The 21,158-nt window shown below is 44.9% G+C and overlaps 3 protein-coding genes across 4 annotated transcripts; 1 reads left to right on the top strand and 2 right to left on the bottom strand.

Annotated features, from left to right (window-relative positions):
- The first annotated feature begins 459 nt into the window (after positions 1-459).
- On the top strand, positions 460-9,248 carry LOC120449188 (gonadotropin-releasing hormone receptor). Its single transcript, XM_039631540.2, has 5 exons — positions 460-1,425; positions 5,632-5,815; positions 5,883-6,088; positions 7,063-7,214; positions 7,860-9,248. The coding sequence occupies exons 1-5, from the start codon at positions 628-630 to the stop codon at positions 8,290-8,292; spliced, it is 1,773 nt and encodes a 590-aa protein (XP_039487474.1). The 5' UTR covers positions 460-627; the 3' UTR covers positions 8,293-9,248.
- Positions 9,249-11,074: 1,826 nt separating this feature from the next.
- On the bottom strand, positions 11,075-11,714 carry LOC120448488 (U6 snRNA-associated Sm-like protein LSm2). Its single transcript, XM_039630517.2, has 3 exons — positions 11,627-11,714; positions 11,498-11,565; positions 11,075-11,428 (listed from the first exon to the last, which is right to left on the bottom strand). Exons 1-3 carry the CDS (start codon positions 11,627-11,629, stop codon positions 11,212-11,214), a joined length of 288 nt encoding a protein of 95 aa, XP_039486451.1. The 5' UTR covers positions 11,630-11,714; the 3' UTR covers positions 11,075-11,211.
- A 971-nt stretch (positions 11,715-12,685) lies between these two features.
- On the bottom strand, positions 12,686-19,357 carry LOC120450093 (LIM homeobox transcription factor 1-alpha). Of its 2 annotated transcripts, none has more exons than XM_039632886.1 (3): positions 18,319-19,357; positions 13,349-14,227; positions 12,686-13,201 (listed from the first exon to the last, which is right to left on the bottom strand). In XM_039632886.1, the coding sequence occupies exons 1-3, from the start codon at positions 19,115-19,117 to the stop codon at positions 12,936-12,938; spliced, it is 1,944 nt and encodes a 647-aa protein (XP_039488820.1). In that variant the 5' UTR covers positions 19,118-19,357; the 3' UTR covers positions 12,686-12,935. The 2 variants fall into 2 exon arrangements, with proteins under 2 accessions (XP_039488820.1, XP_039488821.1); XM_039632887.1 differs by lacking the exon at positions 18,319-19,357 and adding an exon at positions 14,524-14,633.
- Between the last annotated feature and the right edge of the window lie 1,801 nt (positions 19,358-21,158).

Genomic DNA, 21,158 nt, shown 5'->3' with positions numbered 1-21,158 from the left:
TCAAAGTGACGTGCCCAATTGTTTTGCTGCACTGCACCTAGGCAAAGGAATTTCCATTAAAAACAATCAAATAAACGAGACAGCTGAGTGAAAGACTTCAGCTACATGGGTGCACATTTTATATGGGTTGAAGGTTGAGCTTTTGTGTAAAATGATTGCACATAGCACCGCCTGATGTAAATCTAAATTTAATTAGCATTTGAGCATTGAGCATTTTTCTGTTGAACCCAGAAAACACACATTTGCTTTAGGTAAGAAAAGAGAACAGGTTTTCAGAGAAAGTTGCGATTAATACATATTTGATATGACTTCAGGTCCTTCGGTGTGTACAAGGTTTTATCTAAGAACACCAGATGCTTTCTAGCTTAGGTAGCTCTTACATTTAATTACACTTTTCTCCACAAAAAATAAGAAAATCACCTTACTCTGGTCTATGATTTCTTTTCTATTTGCAGTTTATTTATCCAGCCGAAGCTATCTAGATGGTGCAATGTTGGTGATACATGAATGGAAAGCGGAACCGCAGGTCATTCCTTAAGTAACCAATTTAGGATGTTGAATTCCCCAGAGCCCCAAGCCACCGTCCAGTCCCATTAAATAAATCATTTAAGCCAACATATAGACAACATGGAGGACGAGTGGGGCTCCTTTGATCGCCTGCCCAGTATCCCGAATGCCTCGACGGATTTGGAGGAGGAGAGCGAGGTGGTCAGCAATTGGTCCACACTGGCCAACTTCACGCGACTGGTGGCTGGTGCCGCTCCAGAAATCGTCAACTATACGCTCAATATGCTCGACGTGGGCGTAGGTGTGGGCGTGGGCGTGGGTGTGGGCATGGCCACGGATATATCGAATCTGAGCGTGAGCACCACGCCCCTGCCCGCCTATGCAATTGCGAATAGCTCCTCGCTGGCGCACACCAATAGTCGCCATGAAGCGCCACCGATGGCGGAGCAGGTGCCCGAGCACGTGATGGACCACGCCCCCCAACTATCGCGATCCGGACTGCTGAAGGTGTATGTGCTGGCGGTGATGGCACTCTTCTCGCTGCTGGGCAACCTGCTGACCATCTGGAATATCTACAAAACCCGCATTTCACGTAGAAACTCCCGGCACACGTGGAGTGCCATTTACTCGCTGATGTTCCATCTGTCCATTGCCGATGTGCTGGTCACCTGGTTCTGCATCATCGGAGAGGCGGCTTGGTGCTACACCGTCCAGTGGCTGGCCAACGAGCTCACCTGCAAGCTGGTGAAGCTCTTCCAGATGTTCAGCCTCTACCTGAGCACCTATGTCCTGGTGCTCATCGGCGTGGACCGCTGGATAGCGGTCAAGTACCCGATGAAGTCGCTCAACATGGCCAAGCGGTGTCACAGACTGCTGGGCGGTACTTACATTCTGTCGCTGGTGCTCAGTTTGCCACAGGTAAGTGATGAGACACTGAGCGAAAATACGTCTATGAATTGAAGTTAAAGGCATCTTATAATTGGTAAATCAGAACAGGCTTTAAGAGCTCCTCTTATTTATGTACCCTTTCGACAAATTTTTTTTTAGACGTAAACCTCAAGGGCACAGCTATTTCTGAGTTTTCAAATTAGCATGTAAATGCATGACCTGCAAAAATATTATTTTATTTAAAATGGTTTTGCCCTTGGGCAGAATTCAAGCGTCTGCAGCTGCGAAAAGTCACTTTTTTCGCCGAAGAAGTGCGAAGAAGACGCGCTTATGAAAATAATCCACTTTCTTTTGGAATGGCGTTCCATTAGGCCAAGTTAAAGCCGGGACTCATCCTCCTGCCCCTCCAGTCACTTCAGCCACTTCAGTTTATCCGTACGCTCGCGCTGATGAAGTTGAAGTAATATGTTTGCTTTATAACACGTATACGCCCCGTGGCACAGTGCAAATAGTCTTGAGTAGGCGCCAGAATGTGTGCAGACATTAAAAATGATTGCCTCTCGCACAATAAGTGTACACTAAATGTGGCTTTAGGCCGCTGCCACGCCCACACACGCGTGCCGATGGGCGTAGGGATGGGCAGATGTGCGGATGGCAGGAGGAACAGATGGGTGGATGGGACACCCAATCGAATTCCGGTCGTCCGACCAACAAAGGGTTTATTTCTTTTCGTATTTCCTTTCGCCTGTCGGATTTCGGTTTTCGGTTTGGGGGCGACACAAAAAAAAAGGTCCGAACAAGTGTGTGTCTGCCTGACGACAGACATTATTCATATTCCCGATTTCGGTGCTTTGTGCGCAGATAGGCACTGGGTGATATATTCCCTTTTTCCCGGGCATTCAGCTGCCGGATAAGCTTGAATGGGACTGCATTAATGGCAGTCACTCGCTTTGTTCTACAACTTGGCTCCAGATTTCCGGCACCCTGGCCGTGTAATATATGCCGCGTGTCTCCACATCTTGATTTCCTCCTAGTTGATTCGCCTGTCCCTGATTTATGGCCTCGGGTGAGGGAGGCGCTTCACCTCCATAACTCAGTTTAGCTTTAGCTGCTGCTCCTGTTCTTCCTAGAAGTGGAAATTCCTGCGCACTCCACTTCAGGCTGTCACTAAGGTAGGTAATTAGCACGAAGAGCCCACTTCAAAGTTGCCAAGCGGCCAGGTGGGCAAGGGGTACTAACATAGTTTGATTGAAAAGTGACTGCACACTTGCCACTGCTCTTATTGTGACCCAGGGCATTAATCTCGTTCGTAGAACCAGGTTAGCCATAGATACAAGTGGTAGCCAAAGGACACAGCTGCTGGATATCCAAATTCATCACCCACTCGTCCCAAAAATAGATGAAAAAGCAGCAACGGCAAGTTTCCACGCAAGTGGATTGTGTGTCCTACGCTCTCAAGCTATGCAACTAGCACATTTTCCCCAGCTCGCCCGCAAATGTATGCTAGAATGTAGCCCATTTAATTAGAGAGCTAAGCAAAGCGACGCCATTCCTCTTATCTGAATAATGTATTGCATGGAACAATAATTACAGAACTAACGCAAAAATCGAGGCGAGATTATATTTGCTCACTTTCGGGCGAATTGTGTGTGGGTTTCCTCGATGTGCGAGCCATTTTGTTAAACCATCTGACTTGTTTAAATGCCGCAAAAAATGTGCGGAGCTTAATTAGATTTTCATGTTTTTTTCTTTCCACTCCATGTCAAGTGGAAAATTTGGCAGTTCTGTTAGCAAGCATTTGAGCTCAACGACGCCGACTTTTCCTCCAGACGAACCATAATAAAAAGGTCATAATGTATTGGTTTCGAATTCCAAAATAGAACGAGACTTAGCTTGGGGTGTAAATATTTGATGACGAATGTCACAAATTATGATGATATGGCGAAATCCATTTACGGATGGCCACCAACATGGCCACATAATTCGGAAGCCACTGTCACCCAATTAAAAGAAACTTGGCAATTATTATGCCAATTTTTATAGTCCACTTTTTGATGTGGCGAGAAACTTTCTTCATTTCGCTTTTACTCGAACATGCGACATAAAATTTATGCCGCTTACAGACGTGACGTTCGAAGTTCGAAGTATCCCAGCCGGAAGTGCGGCGGGAATCATCTCAAACAATTTTCCGGACAACTTTTCCCATGTCACACGTTCGTGCAACAAACAACCAACCAATGATCCGATGAACCAACGAACCAAGCAGCACATGTGTTGTTGGCAAGGAGCCACATCGAATCCAATATGAGACGCACCGCTGAACTCGTCGGTTTCAAATAAAGGAGCGAAATGAAAATTCACTTCGACTGCCAATAAACAACAAATGTTTTCAACAGCATTTACTTGGCTTCACGTCTATCGACCCCCAACTCCCAACTCCCACCTCCTGTTTCCACAAAAATAAAAGAAAAAAGAGGGAAAAAACAAAGTACCACCGACAATTCCAGTGTGCGCCCAACAATTCGGTTCAATGGGAACAGGCGACATAATAAAGTCAAACACAAGGTTATCCACAGGTTCCCCGCGGAATATTATTATTGTGAATTTAATTTCAGCAGCCTTGGGTTACATAATTAGAATTTCGTAGAATTGTTTACCAATTGACGGGAACGAGTCAATATTTCAAAAGTCCTTCAAACATCGATACGGGTCCTTAAATTTCGAATATTTCTGGTTTCGTCTAAAAATATCAACAAAATTAAAATTTATAAACAAGGATGAATTGCTGTATAAAATTTAATGCATTTAATATTTTAATTTAAATAATTACTTTTTTTAGGTGACAAATGTTCAGGTTCTGTCAACAAGTTCGAAAAATCCTAGTTAATTGTTTCTATTAGCCTGCTATATATTTAGATAACTAATTTAACTGGACTTTAAGTCTTTTTCTAGGCTAAATATTTAAACAACCACATATATTTAAACTATCTGAATATTTTATAAAATTCAAGACACCTGGCAGACGTGTGAAAATTGCGAACTACTTGAGCAGTGCAATTTGGTTAGAAGTTTTTCTTGAAGTTCTTGAAGTTTTTTAACCACCATAAATCGCTCTTGTTATATTTTACTTTCGAAAGTTTTTGTCTAAAGTTTTTCGTTGCATCTTGTGTTACAAATTGTGCACTAATAGTGCTGAGGGCATTGTGTGTGGAATAGTTTTTGCGATGAAGTGCCTTTCAACTTTCGGCACATTTTTAATGAATGGAAACATGGAAATAGTGAAAAAACACTTGAGAAGTTTGTGTTAGAAATAAGTTTAGCTTGGCTCCCAGCCATTCCAATTTAGAAAACCTTTTTTAAATAATTTATGGGGACCACAATTATTCTTATTTATATTTGCTTTATTTTAATATCAATAATACTAAACATATAACACAGGCAATATACTTCGGTGGAAGGCAATGACAATGGCAATGGCTTGGAAGTTATAAATGTGCGAAATTAATAAAAATCAGCCATTATACTTATTAGATTATCCGCTTCTCGTTACTTCCTCGGGGGATTTGTGTAGTTTTACTACGCGATTTGGTTGAGCGCGGAAAGTTTTCCCATTTTCCCCATTTGGGTCAGCTGTTGACACGGCGGCCGACACAAAACCCATAAAAAGCGCAAATAAGGAGTGTTTTATCGTATTAGTTATGCGCAGACACATCCATCCTTGGCGAATATAAGACGCTACATTTCCTTTATCAGCTCTGGCCAGACATTTTCCACCGAGCAGCTTTCTCTGGCTCGAGAATTTCCACCTTTTTACGGGTTGTTCTGCTACACTGAGCGCACAGTTCAAGGCTTCAACAATGGAATATGCTTCGGCAAACGGAATACATTGCCCAAAAATGTTCCATCAATTAGGGAATAATTCAAGCCCAACAAGAAACCCGACCAAAAGCACTTTTCACCCATAACCAAGCCGATTCCGCCCACAATGGGCACTAGATCAAAGCAAACTCGTTCTGAGTCAGCAGTTTGTTACCATGGGCCGCATGTGGATTTCCATGAGAACATATCCTTGGTGCAACCAGGACATAGACGGGTATCCGATCAAAACCTAATTAAATGGCTTTCTTATTTGCATAACCTAACAAAGATACGAGATTAGCATCACTTTCATCACCTTCAAATTCGATTCATGTGCTATTCTGTGCAATAATCAACATTATACTTTCTACTTTCCAGTTCTTCATCTTCCGCGTGGCGCGTGGACCCTTCGTGGAGGAGTTCTACCAGTGCGTCACCCACGGATTCTACACGGCGGATTGGCAGGAGCAGATGTACGCCACCTTCACACTAGTCTTCACCTTTCTGCTGCCACTGTGCATCCTGTTCGGCACCTACATGTCCACCTTTCGCACCATTTCCAGTGAGTTTTCAGCCAACCGAGGAGGAAAGAGTTTGCATTCCCCTACTAATTTCTGACCATCGAGCAGGCAGCGAAAAGATGTTCCAAGGATCCAAGCTGGCCAACTATTCGACGGCCAAGTTGCCCACGCAGACGAATCGCCAGCGGCTGATACACAAGGCCAAGATGAAGTCGCTCCGCATTTCCGTGGTGATCATCATAGCGTTCCTCATCTGCTGGACGCCCTACTACGTCATGATGATTATGTTCATGTTCCTCAATCCGGACAAAAGAGTGAGTTTCGACTATCCACCTCCCCCCATTGAATTTCCGGCGAGCTGAATGACAAGCAGATGAGCTGAAGGACCAAAGGACGAATCAGTCAGCAGTCGATTTGTCAGTTTGCACCGAATGGTTGTGGTGAATCCTTTGTGCTGTTCCCTACAATATTTATGTAGGATTTGCTGTCGTAGTTGTATAAAAACAAGAATACGACACGACCTAGTCGCAGATGGCAAGGCCATACTCTTTTCCAGCTTTTTCCAGATTTTGCCAGCCTTTTCCGCTTTTCAACGGCTGCCAACGCACATAAAAATGATTTCTTATGCTCAATTTTTAATTAATCGTTACGGCCGCTCGGCATTTTTCCTTAACGGCGCCAACGGACACGGCGCACCCAACTTTGATGACTTGCCAGAGATTGCCCGTAAAAGCTGGCCGAGCTGCAGGATTACGGCCTCCGGGAGAGGGAATCGCGGAAGGAAGCCGAATAGGGTATCCTAGTACAAACAGAGTATCCTGCACAGTGTGGGAAAGCGAATGATTAGGAAGTATTCTTTGTTGGGAAAGTTTTTCAATTTGCCATGATAGCTTAGATTAAAGATTAATAACTCTACTGCAGCTATTTGAAAATGTGAAAAATACGTAAATTCGATTATTGTCAGCCTGTTTCCCTGAAATTCAAATCCGCTGCCTATGCAAACTAATTCGAACAGAAATTGATTATTTGAATGCACAAATGAATGATGGCATTTCCGCCGAAACTCCTACGCATTCCTGAGCACTCGCTACGGAAATCGCAGCCAAGCCGGTGTGCAAACTAATTAATTTCGGCTGACCCATGAAAGCCAGCTTCTTAGCGCAGGTTATCCGGAGGTAACTTGAGCTCAATCCCATTCCGACCGCAATGAACATTAAGTGAGGGGGGTAAGGGGTCGGGTACGGGTACGGAAAGGGGAATTAATTTGAATTTCACGGATTGCTTGCAGCTGGGCGACGATCTGCAGGATGCCATCTTCTTCTTCGGAATGTCCAACAGCCTGGTCAACCCACTCATCTACGGTGCCTTCCACCTGTGTCCTGGCAAAGGAGGCAAGTCCAGCGGCGGGGGCGGCAACAACAACGCCTACAGCTTGAACAGGTGAGTGGCGGTGGCTTTGAGGAAATAAATTCTATTAACAACAAAATTTCGTACTTGTTTTTGCACTTTTATCGTAATCAAAATAGTTGCTTTTCACTCAAGCAGTACACTTGTAGGGCAGCCAAGCAAGCCTTAGATGTTTGAAGTGCTGCTTTTCTGATCACAGATTTTCTATCTTTGGAAATGCTTTACATTTAGAAATAAATGATTTTGTAACGTAATGTTAAATGGCATAAGAGTGTAGAGAGATTTCTTTTAAAAGACTATGCTTAATAATAATACATGATTTGTTTAATTGGGTACTTCTTTCAATTTATGTATTGCTTAACTAAAAAGTTTAAAAGGTGTCATGTTGCAATCAATATTTTAACAGGGAAAATTCTTGATGAATTTAAAATCGTCACATTGCTTCATCGCTAGTTTGTATAATTTACCGTATTTATATATGATTTAGTACTACGAACTATCCATGGCTTAGACTTTTATGATTTGTTCACACTCCTATGATTGTTTTGATAACGCAAAAAGTACAAACACACATGCTCGTACAAACTGATTGGCAATAAACTGATAAATTCTTTTCCGTCTGGTTTTTTATCACCGCACCGCATCGTCCATCGTCCCCCACCCACTTTTCATCCGCAGGGGCGACTCGCAGCGCACTCCATCCATGCTGACGGCGGTGACGCAGGTGGACGGCACAGGTGGCAGTTCCCGCCAGATGCGCGCCTTCCGCCAGCAGAGCTACTACCGCAGCTCCAGCAACGGCGCCGCCGGATCCGGTGCTGCTCCCTTCAAGGAGCAGGTGGGTCTGCTGCACGTGGGTCCCGGCAATGGCACCCAGCCCGGTGGCTCCGTCTCGAGCGGTGCCACGCCGCAGCTGTTGCGCAAGGGCTCGGCTCTGCTGGCCCGGCATCCCAGCTGCCTGCGGGAGCAGGAGCACCAGCAGCGCCTCCTGCTGCACGAGAAGCCCTCGACGCTGGTCCTCAGCTACGACAGCCAGCGGGGCGGAGTGGGCGTGGGCGTGAGCGTGGCCAGCGGCCTGCTGGACAACAATGAGCGGGTGTCGAGCGTGTGAGAGCAGCTGGCGATGGCGGTAGCGGCGGCGGTGGCGGTGGATGCACCGGACACACCAGCTGCAGCAGCAGCAGCAGCGTATGAGTATACGGATGCGGATGCGGATATGGCGACGGAGGACGCCTGCTCCTGCTGCCATTGCCTGAGCAGGGAGCTGCTGCGACGGCAGCTAGAACTTCAAGAGCTTCCAGTGCAGTGAGGGTGCTGCCAGAGGATGGATGCGGTCCAGGTGGATGCGATCCAGGTGGAGAGGCGTCGATGATCAGATCACCGGGGCGTGCAACATGTGCTTAGATAATGCTAATCGAGAGTTAAGTCTTCAAACACATTGGGTGTGCTTAGAAGTAGCGTAGGATTAGTGCTAGTCCGTACGAAATGGTTGCCCTGCACTGCGAGAAACTCGTGGTCACTTGCATGTTCTCTAAATGTTCTTACACTTGACTTCAACGAAAAAAGTATAAATGTTAACACGATACATACGTCCCATAAAACTTATAAATTGCAATTAAATCTGGTTGTGAGTATAGGTTTAACTTCTGCAAATTACAAATGTTGCGAATTCGCTACGTGTAATCTGATATAAGCTACAATAAATACAATTATAATCAGGGAGCAATCAGAGTCACTTACAATTTCAGCTTAAATGACTGCTTAATTGGATATAAATATGTACATATGACTTTGAATGAGTTTCTCCCATTGGCAGGGCAACATTGTAAATTTAATTAAACTCGTTTTCCAGTTTTTCATTTTGTTTCCTCGGCAAAGCAACGCAAAAATCAATTCTCTAATTGTGTAAAAAAGAAATCAGCCAAAAACAGGGTAAATCTAACTATTGTAAATTGTAACTATTGTTTTGTAAATATTAACTCATTATTTTGAGAGGACTATTGTAAATGATTGTGAAAATTAAAATAAATATGAGTTCATGTTCAACAGCACAAGTGCATATGGTGATTAAATTAAGACACTAAAACCCATATCCCCATCCAAACTCATGACCATATCTTATAATTTCCTGAGTTGCACTTAGTTTCTGTTGATTTCCGATGCAAAACCTTCAAGGAAGCCTCCATCTGAAACGTACTTTTCCCTTTGTAAACGACGCTCTCCCAAAGGAACCCATAATTCACGGCCATACGATCTGGAAATACCAACGCAAACCGAACACCGCAATTCAATTTGGCCAAAAAGCCCCAGGAGATGTGCGGATGTTACTGGCGATTCCGGAGGATGAACCACACACAAACACACACACATGTCATTAGAGGAGTCCTTCGGAAGGGCTTAGCTCCCATCCGTTTGCATATTCATGTGCGGCGCACTTTGGTGCGTACTTATGTATAAATAATCTGTGTCAAATTTGTATAGTTTATTTTTTAATAAAACCCAAATGATCCCAGCGTAACTTTACGAGCCAACTTTTACGCGCCACGCACAGCTCAACACGTTGATGAACTAGGCTGTACTGCATTGTGTGCCCCATAAATCCCACAGAGCTCACGTCCATCCGCTCCGAAACACGGAGCACGGGTATATTACAAAATTTTTATGTGCGGCACAGGCGGAGGTCGCCCCATCGCGATAGGCCAGACCGGAGGACACTTTTCCCTTACCAAGTAGACTGCCCTTCGCGCCACCCCGCAAAATAGAAATTCCAATTCGGAGAAAAACTTTTTCTAGCCCAAAATGCAAAACAATTTTTGCGACCCGGAGTCGACGAACAATGCGCCCGAAAATGCTCCTCAAAATTCAAATTTAGACGCTGCGCCGGAAACAGGAACCCAATTACCACAAATAATGAAAGATGGACTCCGCTGCCGTGGCCCAAACTCCGCCATTCAATTATGCGCAGTCAGACGAGCGGCGAATGCTTCGCACTGACCAAAAAAGTCTTGTTTGCAATAGCTAAAATAATTAAAGAATTTAACAAAAAAGAGGGGTTTTCCATGTCAAAGATATTTTCTGAATAAATTGGTTTCCGGTTAACAAACGAATATATAACTAGTTTAATTATGATTTAAAAAACATTTTCTATTAGCCAGCAATCATAAGAAATATTAAAAGCTGCAATCGAATTATGGAATAATGACCTTTCAAGTAGCTAGCCTTTTTTCTCCCTGTACCCCTTCAACTTTTAATGGCTCGATACTTCGTGATGTTCCGCTGACCAACTGGCAAAGTTTAGAAGGCGATTCCCTGGCCATTCCCAAATGTAAATGCCGAGCGAAAAGTGTTCCACGAATGCGTATTTTATTTTAAGTACGCATTCCAGCAAACAAAGCCATTCGATGGCGGACGAAGAGGCACTTAACGAGCGGGTCGAGGTCCAGAAATTAAAAGCATTCCGCCAGGCTCCTCCGTTTTATTGCGGATAAAAGGTTGAATTCGAGGGCCGCACAATAATAGCATTTGTAATCGTAAAACGGGCTGCAAGTACATATAGTACATATAGTCGTGTAATTTAGCATCCCATTGCGGAAACCTTGTACGACTCCATGTATCCGGTGATGTGTAGACAAGCCATCCAGACATTCTGACATTTAGACAACCAGTACATCGTTACAGCAATTATACAAATTTATGGACCATTATCAACATGACACAAAACTTGGCCCACAATCCATCCATCCACATGCTCCATTCAAGCGTGGAGCGATAAAAACGGAGACACAGCCAAAAGACAGTGCGTAAGTGGAGGGAGGAGCACCCACGGAAACCTCGAGACTGACTCATCGCAAAATTGATGGGCCGTAAATAACGTAAATAACGTAAATAGCGACTTCTTACGGGGATTCCTCTTATTGGTTTTGCTTTAACAGAATTTCACTTAGTTTTTTAGGGCAGATTACGAAACAATGGGTAGATGGGTAGCTCCACGGTAGTTTCTACAGGGTAAAGGTTCCGGGATGTCGCATCCTTATCTCGTGCTCACAACAGCCTCCTTCCGTGCCGCATCCTGCAGCAACTGGGTGTCCACCTCGTCGCCCGGCAGCTGCACGTAGCGCACCACGGAGCCCCGGATGAAGCAGTTCTTGACGCTCAGCATGTGCGGATACTTGTCCGGGTCCGTGACACTGATGTCCGTCAGCTTGATGTTCAGGTACTGGTCCACCGAGTGCAGCGTGCCACATATGCTGTTCGTTATAAACAAAATATATTGCAAATTAATTGCCTCATTTTGCCGGTAAACAAACGGCGCTCACCTGAGGTCGTTTTTCAGTTCCACCACAACTTCCTTGCCCACCAGCGACTTGAAGAAGGAGTAAAAGAGCTGCGGATGACACAAAACGTTCAGGTTAATTGTTAAATTCCCAGTAAATCCTATTTTTTACCATTGTTATTGTTTATTGCGATTTTGTTGAACGCGTTGTTCTTTTAGGGATGTGCGGTATAAAAATAACAAACTATCGATATGTCGACATATCGCTATATTGCAATATCGATTTACGGAAGTAACGATAATTAAGAATTGTCTTAGAGAATGTAACAAATTATTAAAAATATATTCAAATTAAAAATTAAAACTGCGTGACTAAAATAAAATTCGGCCGTCGAAGAGCTGCCAATAGTATAATATTTCTGTACATATGGCAGCGCCAAGGCTAAGGCTGTTCGAGTTTCGTAGAAACCAGCTTTGTACAGGCAGCTAATTTGGCGGTTAGAAATGCCGTTTTGAAATTTGAAAATAACAATTTCCAGAATTTTACGTTGCTTTACTTTCGAAGTTATTTATAGAAATCGTGAATCCAGAAATAAAGGGAAACCTTAAAATATGAGTTGTTCAACAAAAGGTGAATAAATTACCAAACGGTACAGCAAAACATAATGAATTTAAACCTCATATATATTTATTTTATTATGCATGACCTCATCCTTGATTTATTACCGAATAATGCCTCTAATAATATTAAATTGAAATCATCCTTAGTTCAAAATGTAAATAAGTTTGATTAAATAAGTTTGAAATTAATAAAAAATATATATATAAAACAAGATATATAAGATAACTATGGATAACGACTTGGCATTAAAAAAAAAGAAACAGTGGCTAAATAATATGCAAAATTAAATATATTAACACGAGCAAGCCAACTACATCCCATTTAAGTTTTCTACGCACACGTAAATTCAAAGACAAAATTACAGCCAGTAGCAAGAATTCGGTTAAGATGTATATTTTAGGGGAACAGATTAAATTGCACTTGCTAATACAATTATTGACTTTTAAATTACATTTAATAACAATTTTCTCGGGTGGTTAAAACTATTTACAAACATAAGGGGGCGCATTGACCACTTTACCATTTTTCAAGGATTTCTACATTTTTTTTTTGTTTTTTTGCCTCTAGAGTCTAGACCAACAAAAAAATGTGCTGCCCGCCCCGTTTTTCGCCGCGAATCTTAAAATTTCAATTAGCTTAAAAAAATCACATTTGATGTATCTTGTATCTGGTTCTACGACTCCAACTTAATGCGCCGAATGCGGAAGGTGCCAACTACGCGCTACGTGTAAAGTAACAGCAAGGACCTCGCGTCCTTTGTCCATCGGATCCTGCCACTCTAACGCTAATAAATTCGTCTCTATCCCTCGATCGCCTCGGTGCTCCCATGTCCTATTTCCCATGTCCCATGTCCAATGTCCTAATGCTCCGAGCTGAAGTACGAGTTCTGCATGAGATACAGCTTGTCGATGGGGTTTATCAGGCTGTTGTTCAGGTTGGCCAGCATGTCGTGGGGATTCGAGTGGGAGTGCGAGTGGGAGTGCTGGTTGCCGGAGGAGCTGGTGGACTGCAGCTCCAGGTTGTTCAGCGACAGCGAGTCCGCATCATCGTCCAGCTGGTCAAAGTTGCTCCCATCCAGCGAGAGGTCCGAGCTGCAGAAGCTGTCATTCGAATTGGCCGGATAGTCTGCAAAAAATGCAATCCATTAGTATTTTTACTTGGCAGACAAAAAGAGACTTGACTAAATCAAACTTCAAATCATTCAGAAAGTGGTTCTTGACAATTTGTTTTAGCAAATTCCTTTAAATTATTTATAAATCATTTTAAACTTACCATCCGGTGAGAAGGGCAAATTCGGATTCAGTGGCTGGCTGGCGAAAGTGCTGTCCAATCCGCCCAGATAACCAGAGCTATCTCCACCGAGCTCCTGCTTGACGCACTTGTCCTCCTTCTCGTTGGTGTCCTTGTCGTCGGTGGCGCTGGAACTGCCCGTGCCACGCCCACTGCCCGAACCACCGCCGGAGCCACCATTCTGCTTGGCCTTGCGCTGAATCTTCTTCATCTTGGCGCGCTGATTCTGGAACCACACCTGCACCACACGCACCGAGAGCCCGGTGTCCTTGGCCAAGGCTTCGCGCACCTTGCGACATGGCTTGGGTGACTGATCGAAGGAGGCCTTGAACTGTTTGCGCTGCTGCGATGTGAGGATGGTGCGCGGTCGCTTGGGTCCTCTCCTGCCATCCCGCGGACGCAGCAGATCCTCCTCGTCCAGGCCGACGAAGCCGCAGTGCTGGGCAGCAGCGGCCGCCAGGAACATCTCCTTCTCCAGATCGTGGCGATAGCAGAAGAGCTGGCCATCCCGCAGCATGAACTGCTCGCCCTTCTGCAGCGGCAATCGGCAGGCGTAGCACACGAAGCAGGGCAGGTGGAAGACATAGTTCGGTATGGGTCGCATCACCAGCTCCTGCGGCAGGATCGCATGGCAGCAGGAGGAGCACTTCACACCGAACAGCCGGTCGTAGTCCATCTTGCAGTAGAGCTTCGAGTTGCGCACGTAGCAGGTGTGGTGCAGCTGCATGCCGCAGTAGCAGCAGGCCAGGCACTGCTCATGCCAGTTGGCATCGCCCACGTTCATCAGGAAGCGGTCATGGATCTTCTGGCCACAGCCCTCGCACAGCTCGAAGTTCTTCTCGCACTTGATGTGACCCACTTCTGGGGATGAAAGAAGCAAAAATGGGGGCGAAAAAGTCGCGTTAGTAAGTTGCAGAGTCCATTTTGAATAGCTTGTGCACTGAGGCGAAAGACATAGTAAATAGTTGTGTACATATTAAGTATTTTATAGAACAAAAAATGAGATGTTAATTTTTATGAAATAATCATTTTCATACTTGGTTTTGTAACCGAACATACAAGTAAATATTAAAGCCCTTCTTGGAATATATCTTGCATATATCTTAAGAACAGAAACTAGCATCCCAATAAGCATCTGAATATTTAGTGCTTTTTACCAGTGTATCTCCGCTTATTCGCTACTCCGCGTAGCCTCCTGTGATGGGCGTACGTGGCGTATACGTGATGGCAGCACATGTCGCTGCGAAATTATCATGACATGTGCTGCCAACGGAGCGAGGAGCGCGCTGACAATCGAATCGTGTGAAAATGCTTCAACGTCTCTCTTGTTTTTCCGTTCGCTGTTTCGCACTTTCTGTTTCAGAGGGGAAAAACCAGAAAGAAAAGAAAAGTCTCCGCAGGAAAAAATTATCTGTCGTCGTCGCTGCAACAGCTTGTATTGAAAGCTTATTGATGCGTAATTGAAACGTAAAGTTTTCTGTATTTGCTCGCTTATTATTGAACAGCCCCATCTCGATTATCAATGTATATAAAGTGGCCAAAAAAATGGCTCAATTGCCATTGCATATGCCACCGCATCCAAGCAAAGGCATTACTCCTCAACGAAGTCCCTTAAAAAATGCTAATCTTCTATTGAGAAGCTCCTGGATTTCAGCTCCTCTTTCCCAAAGTAGAACGCACCTAATCCTCCCGTAGACGGAGCTCTTGAAACTGTAAACCAGTCATAAAAAGTAGTACCCGAAAAACACAACAAAAGCTGCCTGCAGTAAACATAAAAAATATATGACGACCGCCACGAAAAATGTATGGAAGCATTTGAAAAATGAGCAGCGAGTTGGGAAAGTGTGGAGGGAAAGCGAGGAAAAGCGGGGAAAAGTGTGCAGGGAAACTGGCAATGGAAGTGGAGTGTTATATTATATGGCTGTGGCTCAGTGGCAGAAAAATGTGCATGATTTATGGTTGGCACAATGGCCTCTCCCCACACACACACACACACACACACCTATATACACGCACACTCACACAGTCGCCGTATCTACGCAAATGCGCCTGTGTGGGTTACACATAGTCTGGGAATAGGGACGAAAATCCCTATGTACTAAGCCAGTGCAGCGGAAAGTTGACAATGTCCTCGGGCATTCTCCTATGCGTTTTTTCTTTCGGCTTGCATTTCATCCTATTGTGCAGTATCCATATCCAATCGCATTGGCGATAAAGGTTTTTGCATGTGCCAAGCAAAAAATCGAGAATGATTCATTTGATAAACACAGTGCTGCGTTTTGAATTCGGCCGCTTTTTTTAGAGCTTTGAGCATTGATATTGTGACGGGATTTCGTTTGTGTAATCTAATCGAAATTTATGGCATTTTGCTGCAGTTTTATGAATGCCTTTCTGTGCGATTTGCCTGCATTGTTTTGGCCAACAAAGGACTCTTCATTGAGTGTGTGTGCCATTGGGCTTGAATGGTAAAGCCTTGGCGTTACTTGTCCAAAAATCAACAAACAACAAGCGCAAACAGTTGAAACAAGTGCGGCGCACTCATGTCAAATACATAGATTAAACAGCAGATAAATCCAAAATCAACTCGACGACGATAAACATAGGAGTAATAGAGGAAAGTGTCCTCGGCGTTATCGGCGATAAAGGGGCTTATCTGCCACAAAAACGCCCCACGATTGTCGCACTATATGGTGCATATTTATTGACACATTGACAGCAGGGCGCGGTTATATGGAGATAAATCGGCAGACAGCAACCAACTTCTGGCACTAATTCGGCCACTAACTGAAGTCCAGTCCACGTGCCACGCGGATTTTGGCAGCAGTTCGTCGTTGACAGACAGCTCATAATGCGACAGCTTTCATTTCGGCTGACAAACTGGCTACTTAAAACTCTTGTGTAGTATCTACACAATGGAAATGGAGCTATTTTAATCATAGGATAAAAAATAGCATGGTCTTCAAAAAACATTAACCAGCTACATATGCAAGATGCAGATTAGCTCATTTATGGAAGATAAACTACAAAATGTATTTACTTTTCTATGCTTAGTCAAAAGCTAACACTTTTGTTATATAAAAAGTATCTAGATAATAAGAGTTATGTTTCAGTGTAGCTGGATCTCAACGGATGGTGACACAGAGCTATGCGTATGGCACATACTTCCGCCACACAAATGCACACCTACTGGCGACTGAGGGGGTGAAGGGGTGAATAGAGGAAGACGGACGAAGTTGGAGCCACCGCAGAAGCCAGATATGTATGCTGATACGCTCGGTGGAATACCTGACACTGAGTGTGCTCATTTCCGTGGTCTGCCCCCGAGTGCACAGCTCCCTCGCCATGGCAGCCCATTGGAAATTCCTCGACCTCTGCCGAGTGTGGGGCACCGATAGTAGTTTAGCCAAGTGTTTGCCGAGGAGAATGTAGTTTCGGAAGGGGGGAGTGGTGAGGGGCGGCAGGGAAAAGCGGAAACGGAAACTATTTGCTGCCATTTTGGGCAATGGCAAGTGGCAAGTGGCAAATGGCAGAATGCGAGCATTAATAGAAATTTCATAGGCAAATGCAAAGTTGAGTGGCGGCTGAGGGGCACTAAAAAACCAAAAACACAATCCACTTAGCCTCGGACGAGGTCTGGTCTGCATATGCATCACACACATTGTTTGCACACTTTGCATTTCGGAGGGAAATTCGCAAAAGTTTTCCCCAGCAACACTTTCGTTGCAGCTCAGCTGAAAAGTGTTGCCTATTTTGAGGCTGTCATATGTGCGAGTGTGTGTGTGTGTGTTCCTGCATGCCAACGCATCAGTGTGTGTGTGTGTGTGTTTGTGTGGGAGAGAGGAGGAAGTGTGTGGCATGCCTTAATAGCCTTTTATTGGTCGAGCCACGCCCCTTTTGACTTTGGCCGTGCCGGCCGGATGTCAGACAGGTTCATTGTCAAAATTATTTTGTGGTCAACTTGCGTTCATACTTTTGGAAATACTTTCGCCATGCTTGCCACACATCCGCCCACCGAACTATCCACAACATGTGTGTGCGGCAGCACAACTGCAAATTCATAATTTATTGTCCTCTGTCAATTGGAGTGTACGTGTTAGCCGGAAATTGTGCATTTCGTACATTTGCTTTTGCCTGTTTTTATTTAAATGTGCAATCTGCATACGGCTATTTAAGTTGCATAAAAGGTAAATCCAACTCTTTGTAATCGTTGGACATTGAGTTGTAATTGAGTCCCAAGTTAAACATGGATTTATACTAATATTGATATAATAATAATTAACCTCTGACAAATCTATCATACCACTTTTTCTAAACTAATTTGTATTGAACAGCATAAAAATCAACACTAAACAAATAAATATTTTTCATTTAATTTGTAATAAGCTTTCAGTAACTAGATATGTTTTAATAACTCAGCGACTGTGTTACAAAAAATTTTATCTTTTCACGGGCACAAGCTCCCACTTTAAAAGTTCATTTTTATTGACTAAACCCTTTTGAAAATGGTGTGATAAAAAATGTACCAAAAATATATGCATAGTCAACTTAATGAAAAGTTTTGAGAACAAACACCTTTGAAACAAGCACTTTAACTTTACCCGCAAGGGACAACAAGGAAAACCTATATATTTCCCCTAGAGGAGCATTCCTTCGGCCCCGAAAAGCCAAGCACATCGCACGCAAACTGCCGGCATACTCAGGTGTGGGTGGTCGTACACAATCTGGAGACCCACCTGGACTCACTGAGCTCCCGGACACGGACACGAACCCGTAGACGGACACGGACACGGACACGGATACAGATGCGAAGGCGGATGCTGATGCGGATACAGATACGGAGCCGCAGGCCGGGCACACGCAAGTATGCCAAAAACGAAAAGCGTGAAAACCCCAGAAGAGGAACGAGCCGGTAAATTGCTCGACTGCCGGTGCAAAATACTTTTGGAACATACCTGTGCGTCCGCTGCAATCGGCCGACAATTTGGATGCCGCTGCTGCCGAGGCCGTTGCTGCAGCAGCTCCATTTCCATTCCCATTCCCATTGCCATTTCCGTTTCCGTTGCCACTTGCATTTCCGCTTCCTGCGGCCGGTGGGCCAGTCGATGTTGCTGTCGTCGCAGCGGCAGCCGCAGCAGCAGCAGCAGCAATCGCCGCAGCAACTGCTCCGCCTAATTGCGAGGTGGCAACTGAGGTGGCTGCTGCCGATGGAGCTGCCACAGCAGCGGCAGAGGCAGCGGCAACAGCAGCAGCTGTTAATGTGTTGCAGGCAGCGTGGAGGTTGCTGCTGCTGCTGCCCCCGTTATTGTTGCTGTTGTTGTTGTTGTTGGTGGGGCTGCTGCTGCTGAGGGGGCTGTGTCCTGTGGGCGTGGGGCAGCTGTTAATTGGCACTGGCGTGGTCGAGGCAGCGTGTTGCTGCTGCTGCTGCTGGTGTTGCTGATGTTGCTGGTGGGGGTGTTGCTGCTGATGTTGCTGCTGGTGTTGCTGCTGCTGGTGCTGATGATGATGGTGCTGCTGATGCTGCCCCGTTAATGAAGCCGTTGCCGTGGGACTGTTGTTGCCGGAAATGCTTGGTGGCAGATTGTTGTTGTTGCTGTTGCTGTTGCTGAGGTGCAGGGAGTTGCCGCTGCTGGCGGTCATGCTGCCGGGATTGGGATTGTCCAGGAATCGGGCACCGCCATGATTCTGCTGCAGCGAGTACAAGCTGCCACCGACAGGATTCAGATTCGTGGGCATTGGGTAGAACTCCAGCATCTTATACAAGTTGCCACAAAACACCGCCTTTTTTTTACGTTTTACTTTCGAGTCTCCGATGAAGTCACATGCAACACGGCACAAGAACACGCGACACACACAAAGCGAGGGGCTCGTTTGCTTTTGATTATTTCAACTACGCTCAGATTCAGTTTCAGTTTCAGTTTAAGTTAGAGTTCGTTTCGATTCGATACGAATTTGTATTATTTTTCCGCTGCGGAAGCGAGGACAACCAGCCGCGTTCGCTGTCAGTTGGCGTGTGATCGAACCATCAGCGAAATCAAAGCATTTCACTTTGCCCTCCCGAAAAATCCCAGCTGAAACGTACCCCCGCGCACTGCGCCTGCGCCTGTTTACAAAAGCAACGGAGCAGCGGAGCAACAACTGCCGCTTGTACCGCTTGGCCTGCGGCAACAACAACAACAACAGCAGCGGCAAAGGCAACAGCAACGCTTCGTGTTGCACGTGATGCCGGGGGTTGACCCGGTGCAAGGGTTGCAGCAACCCCCTCTCTGCGGCGCCAGTGCGCGTGTCTCAAGTGATTATTAGCAGCGAGGGAAATTCTGGCGGAGAGCAAGTCCCTCGCAAATCGCTGGCCACACCTCAGCTTCACTGCGATTGGCTGTCCATTTCCCCGGCGTCCATTTTGCCACACGGCGCATGTGCGCAGGGGAAGTGCTTGCTTCTGCTTTTCCATTTTCATTTGTTTTTTCTTTTTTTTTTTTTTTGGTTTTCTTATATTTCCAGATGTCTTGGCTTTAATGCTAGACCAAGTTGGCTTGTGGGCGGCCATCGGTGGGCGTGTGGCAGCTGCATGTTGCTGTTGTTGCTGCTGCTGTTGTTGCTGCTGTTGTTGTTGCTGCTGCTGTTGTTGTTGCTGCTGCTGTTGCTGCTGCTGCTGCTGCTGTTGTTGCTGCTGCTGCTGTTGTTGCTGCTGCTGCTGTTGTTGCTGCTGTTGTTGCTGTTGCTGCTGCTGCTGTTGTTGCTGTTGCTGTTGTTGCTGCTGTTGTTGCTGCTGTTGTTGCTGCTGCTCATGGGGCACAAAGACATACTTGCACTTGCACTCGCGGCAACTTTGGCGTGTTTGCCGCTCGACGGCGACAATTTCCTTGAGTTGTTGCTGCTGCTGTTGGCGCTTTGAGTGGCACGACTGGACCAGAATGCCAGCAACAACAATGGCAACAAACACAGCAGAGGCTGTGGCAGTGCCAGTTTCAGTGGCAGTGGCAGTGGCAGCAACAGAGGCAGAGGCAGAAAAAAACAATGGCCTTGTCGTCTTTTACGCTTTTTTGCACTTGCATTTTACTTTTTGCGGGTGCAGAAAGTTGGCGATAAACAAGAACAGGAACGGGTGCCTCTCAATACTTTGAGCAGGTGATTTAAGGACTTCATGTGCCACAACAAAAGTTTTTAGAAATTCCTAAAGGAGTTCTTCTATATATTTGAACTAGTTTCTATTACTGGATAACGATTTCTATAAAATATGATTTTATTTCGGTATTTAGCTGCCTGTAAAAGTGAAGTAGAATCTATATATTGATTGGCATAGAAAAATGATGATGTGCCTTTTCCTAAAAATATTCCCTTCTTTAAACGTTCAGAAACACCTTAAGTTGGATTAAGTTTGACCTTTTTGTGTGTAGTTACTAAAAAAAAAAGGTTGATATTTTTTTTTAATATTTAAATGATTATTACATTTAATGTTTTTAAGCAGTTATTAAAAATATAAAAAATCATAAGAAAGTGGGTATTGTGTTGTTATAAAGGTTATATACTTCTGCACTTACAAATTTGTAAGTAAATTTATAAAAGTTACTTTAAGCTTTATTTATTTGCATGTCCCTCTGAATTCCAACGATTTAAAGCGGAAGTGGTAATGTCACCCTGTATGAGCATCAAAAGCCCACCGACAACTGGGAGGCAACCCCATTTCCTGCCAAACCCCAACTACACGCCCCCGCAAACACACACACACACACCTAGGCACTGACACTCACACAGAGAAAGGAGAGAAAGGATGAAGGAACAAGAAACCCGAGTG

Source organism: Drosophila santomea, chromosome 3L (genome assembly GCF_016746245.2).
Source record: "Drosophila santomea strain STO CAGO 1482 chromosome 3L, Prin_Dsan_1.1, whole genome shotgun sequence".
Lineage (NCBI taxonomy): Eukaryota > Metazoa > Arthropoda > Insecta > Diptera > Drosophilidae > Drosophila > Drosophila santomea.
The sequence above is the reverse complement of the archived record's forward strand: the minus strand, read 5'-3'. Positions and strand labels throughout refer to the sequence as shown.

Excerpts from the sequence above, each read along its gene's own strand:
- LOC120448488 (XM_039630517.2), bottom strand. Across the intron at positions 11,429-11,497 it reads GAACTGAAAAACGACCTCAG|CATATGTGGCACGCTGCACT; the intron begins GTGAGCGCCGTT and ends TATAACGAACAG.
- LOC120449188 (XM_039631540.2), top strand. The coding sequence starts at position 628 with ATGGAGGACGAGTGGGGCTCCTTTGATCGCCTGCCCAGTATCCCGAAT. Across the intron at positions 1,426-5,631 it reads TGGTGCTCAGTTTGCCACAG|TTCTTCATCTTCCGCGTGGC; the intron begins GTAAGTGATGAG and ends TCTACTTTCCAG. Across the intron at positions 5,816-5,882 it reads CACCTTTCGCACCATTTCCA|GCAGCGAAAAGATGTTCCAA; the intron begins GTGAGTTTTCAG and ends ACCATCGAGCAG.
- LOC120450093 (XM_039632886.1), bottom strand. The coding sequence starts at position 19,117 with ATGCTGGAGTTCTACCCAATGCCCACGAATCTGAATCCTGTCGGTGGC. Across the intron at positions 14,228-18,318 it reads CGATTGCAGCGGACGCACAG|AAGTGGGTCACATCAAGTGC; the intron begins GTATGTTCCAAA and ends TTTCATCCCCAG. Across the intron at positions 13,202-13,348 it reads TTTGCCCTTCTCACCGGATG|ACTATCCGGCCAATTCGAAT; the intron begins GTAAGTTTAAAA and ends CATTTTTTGCAG.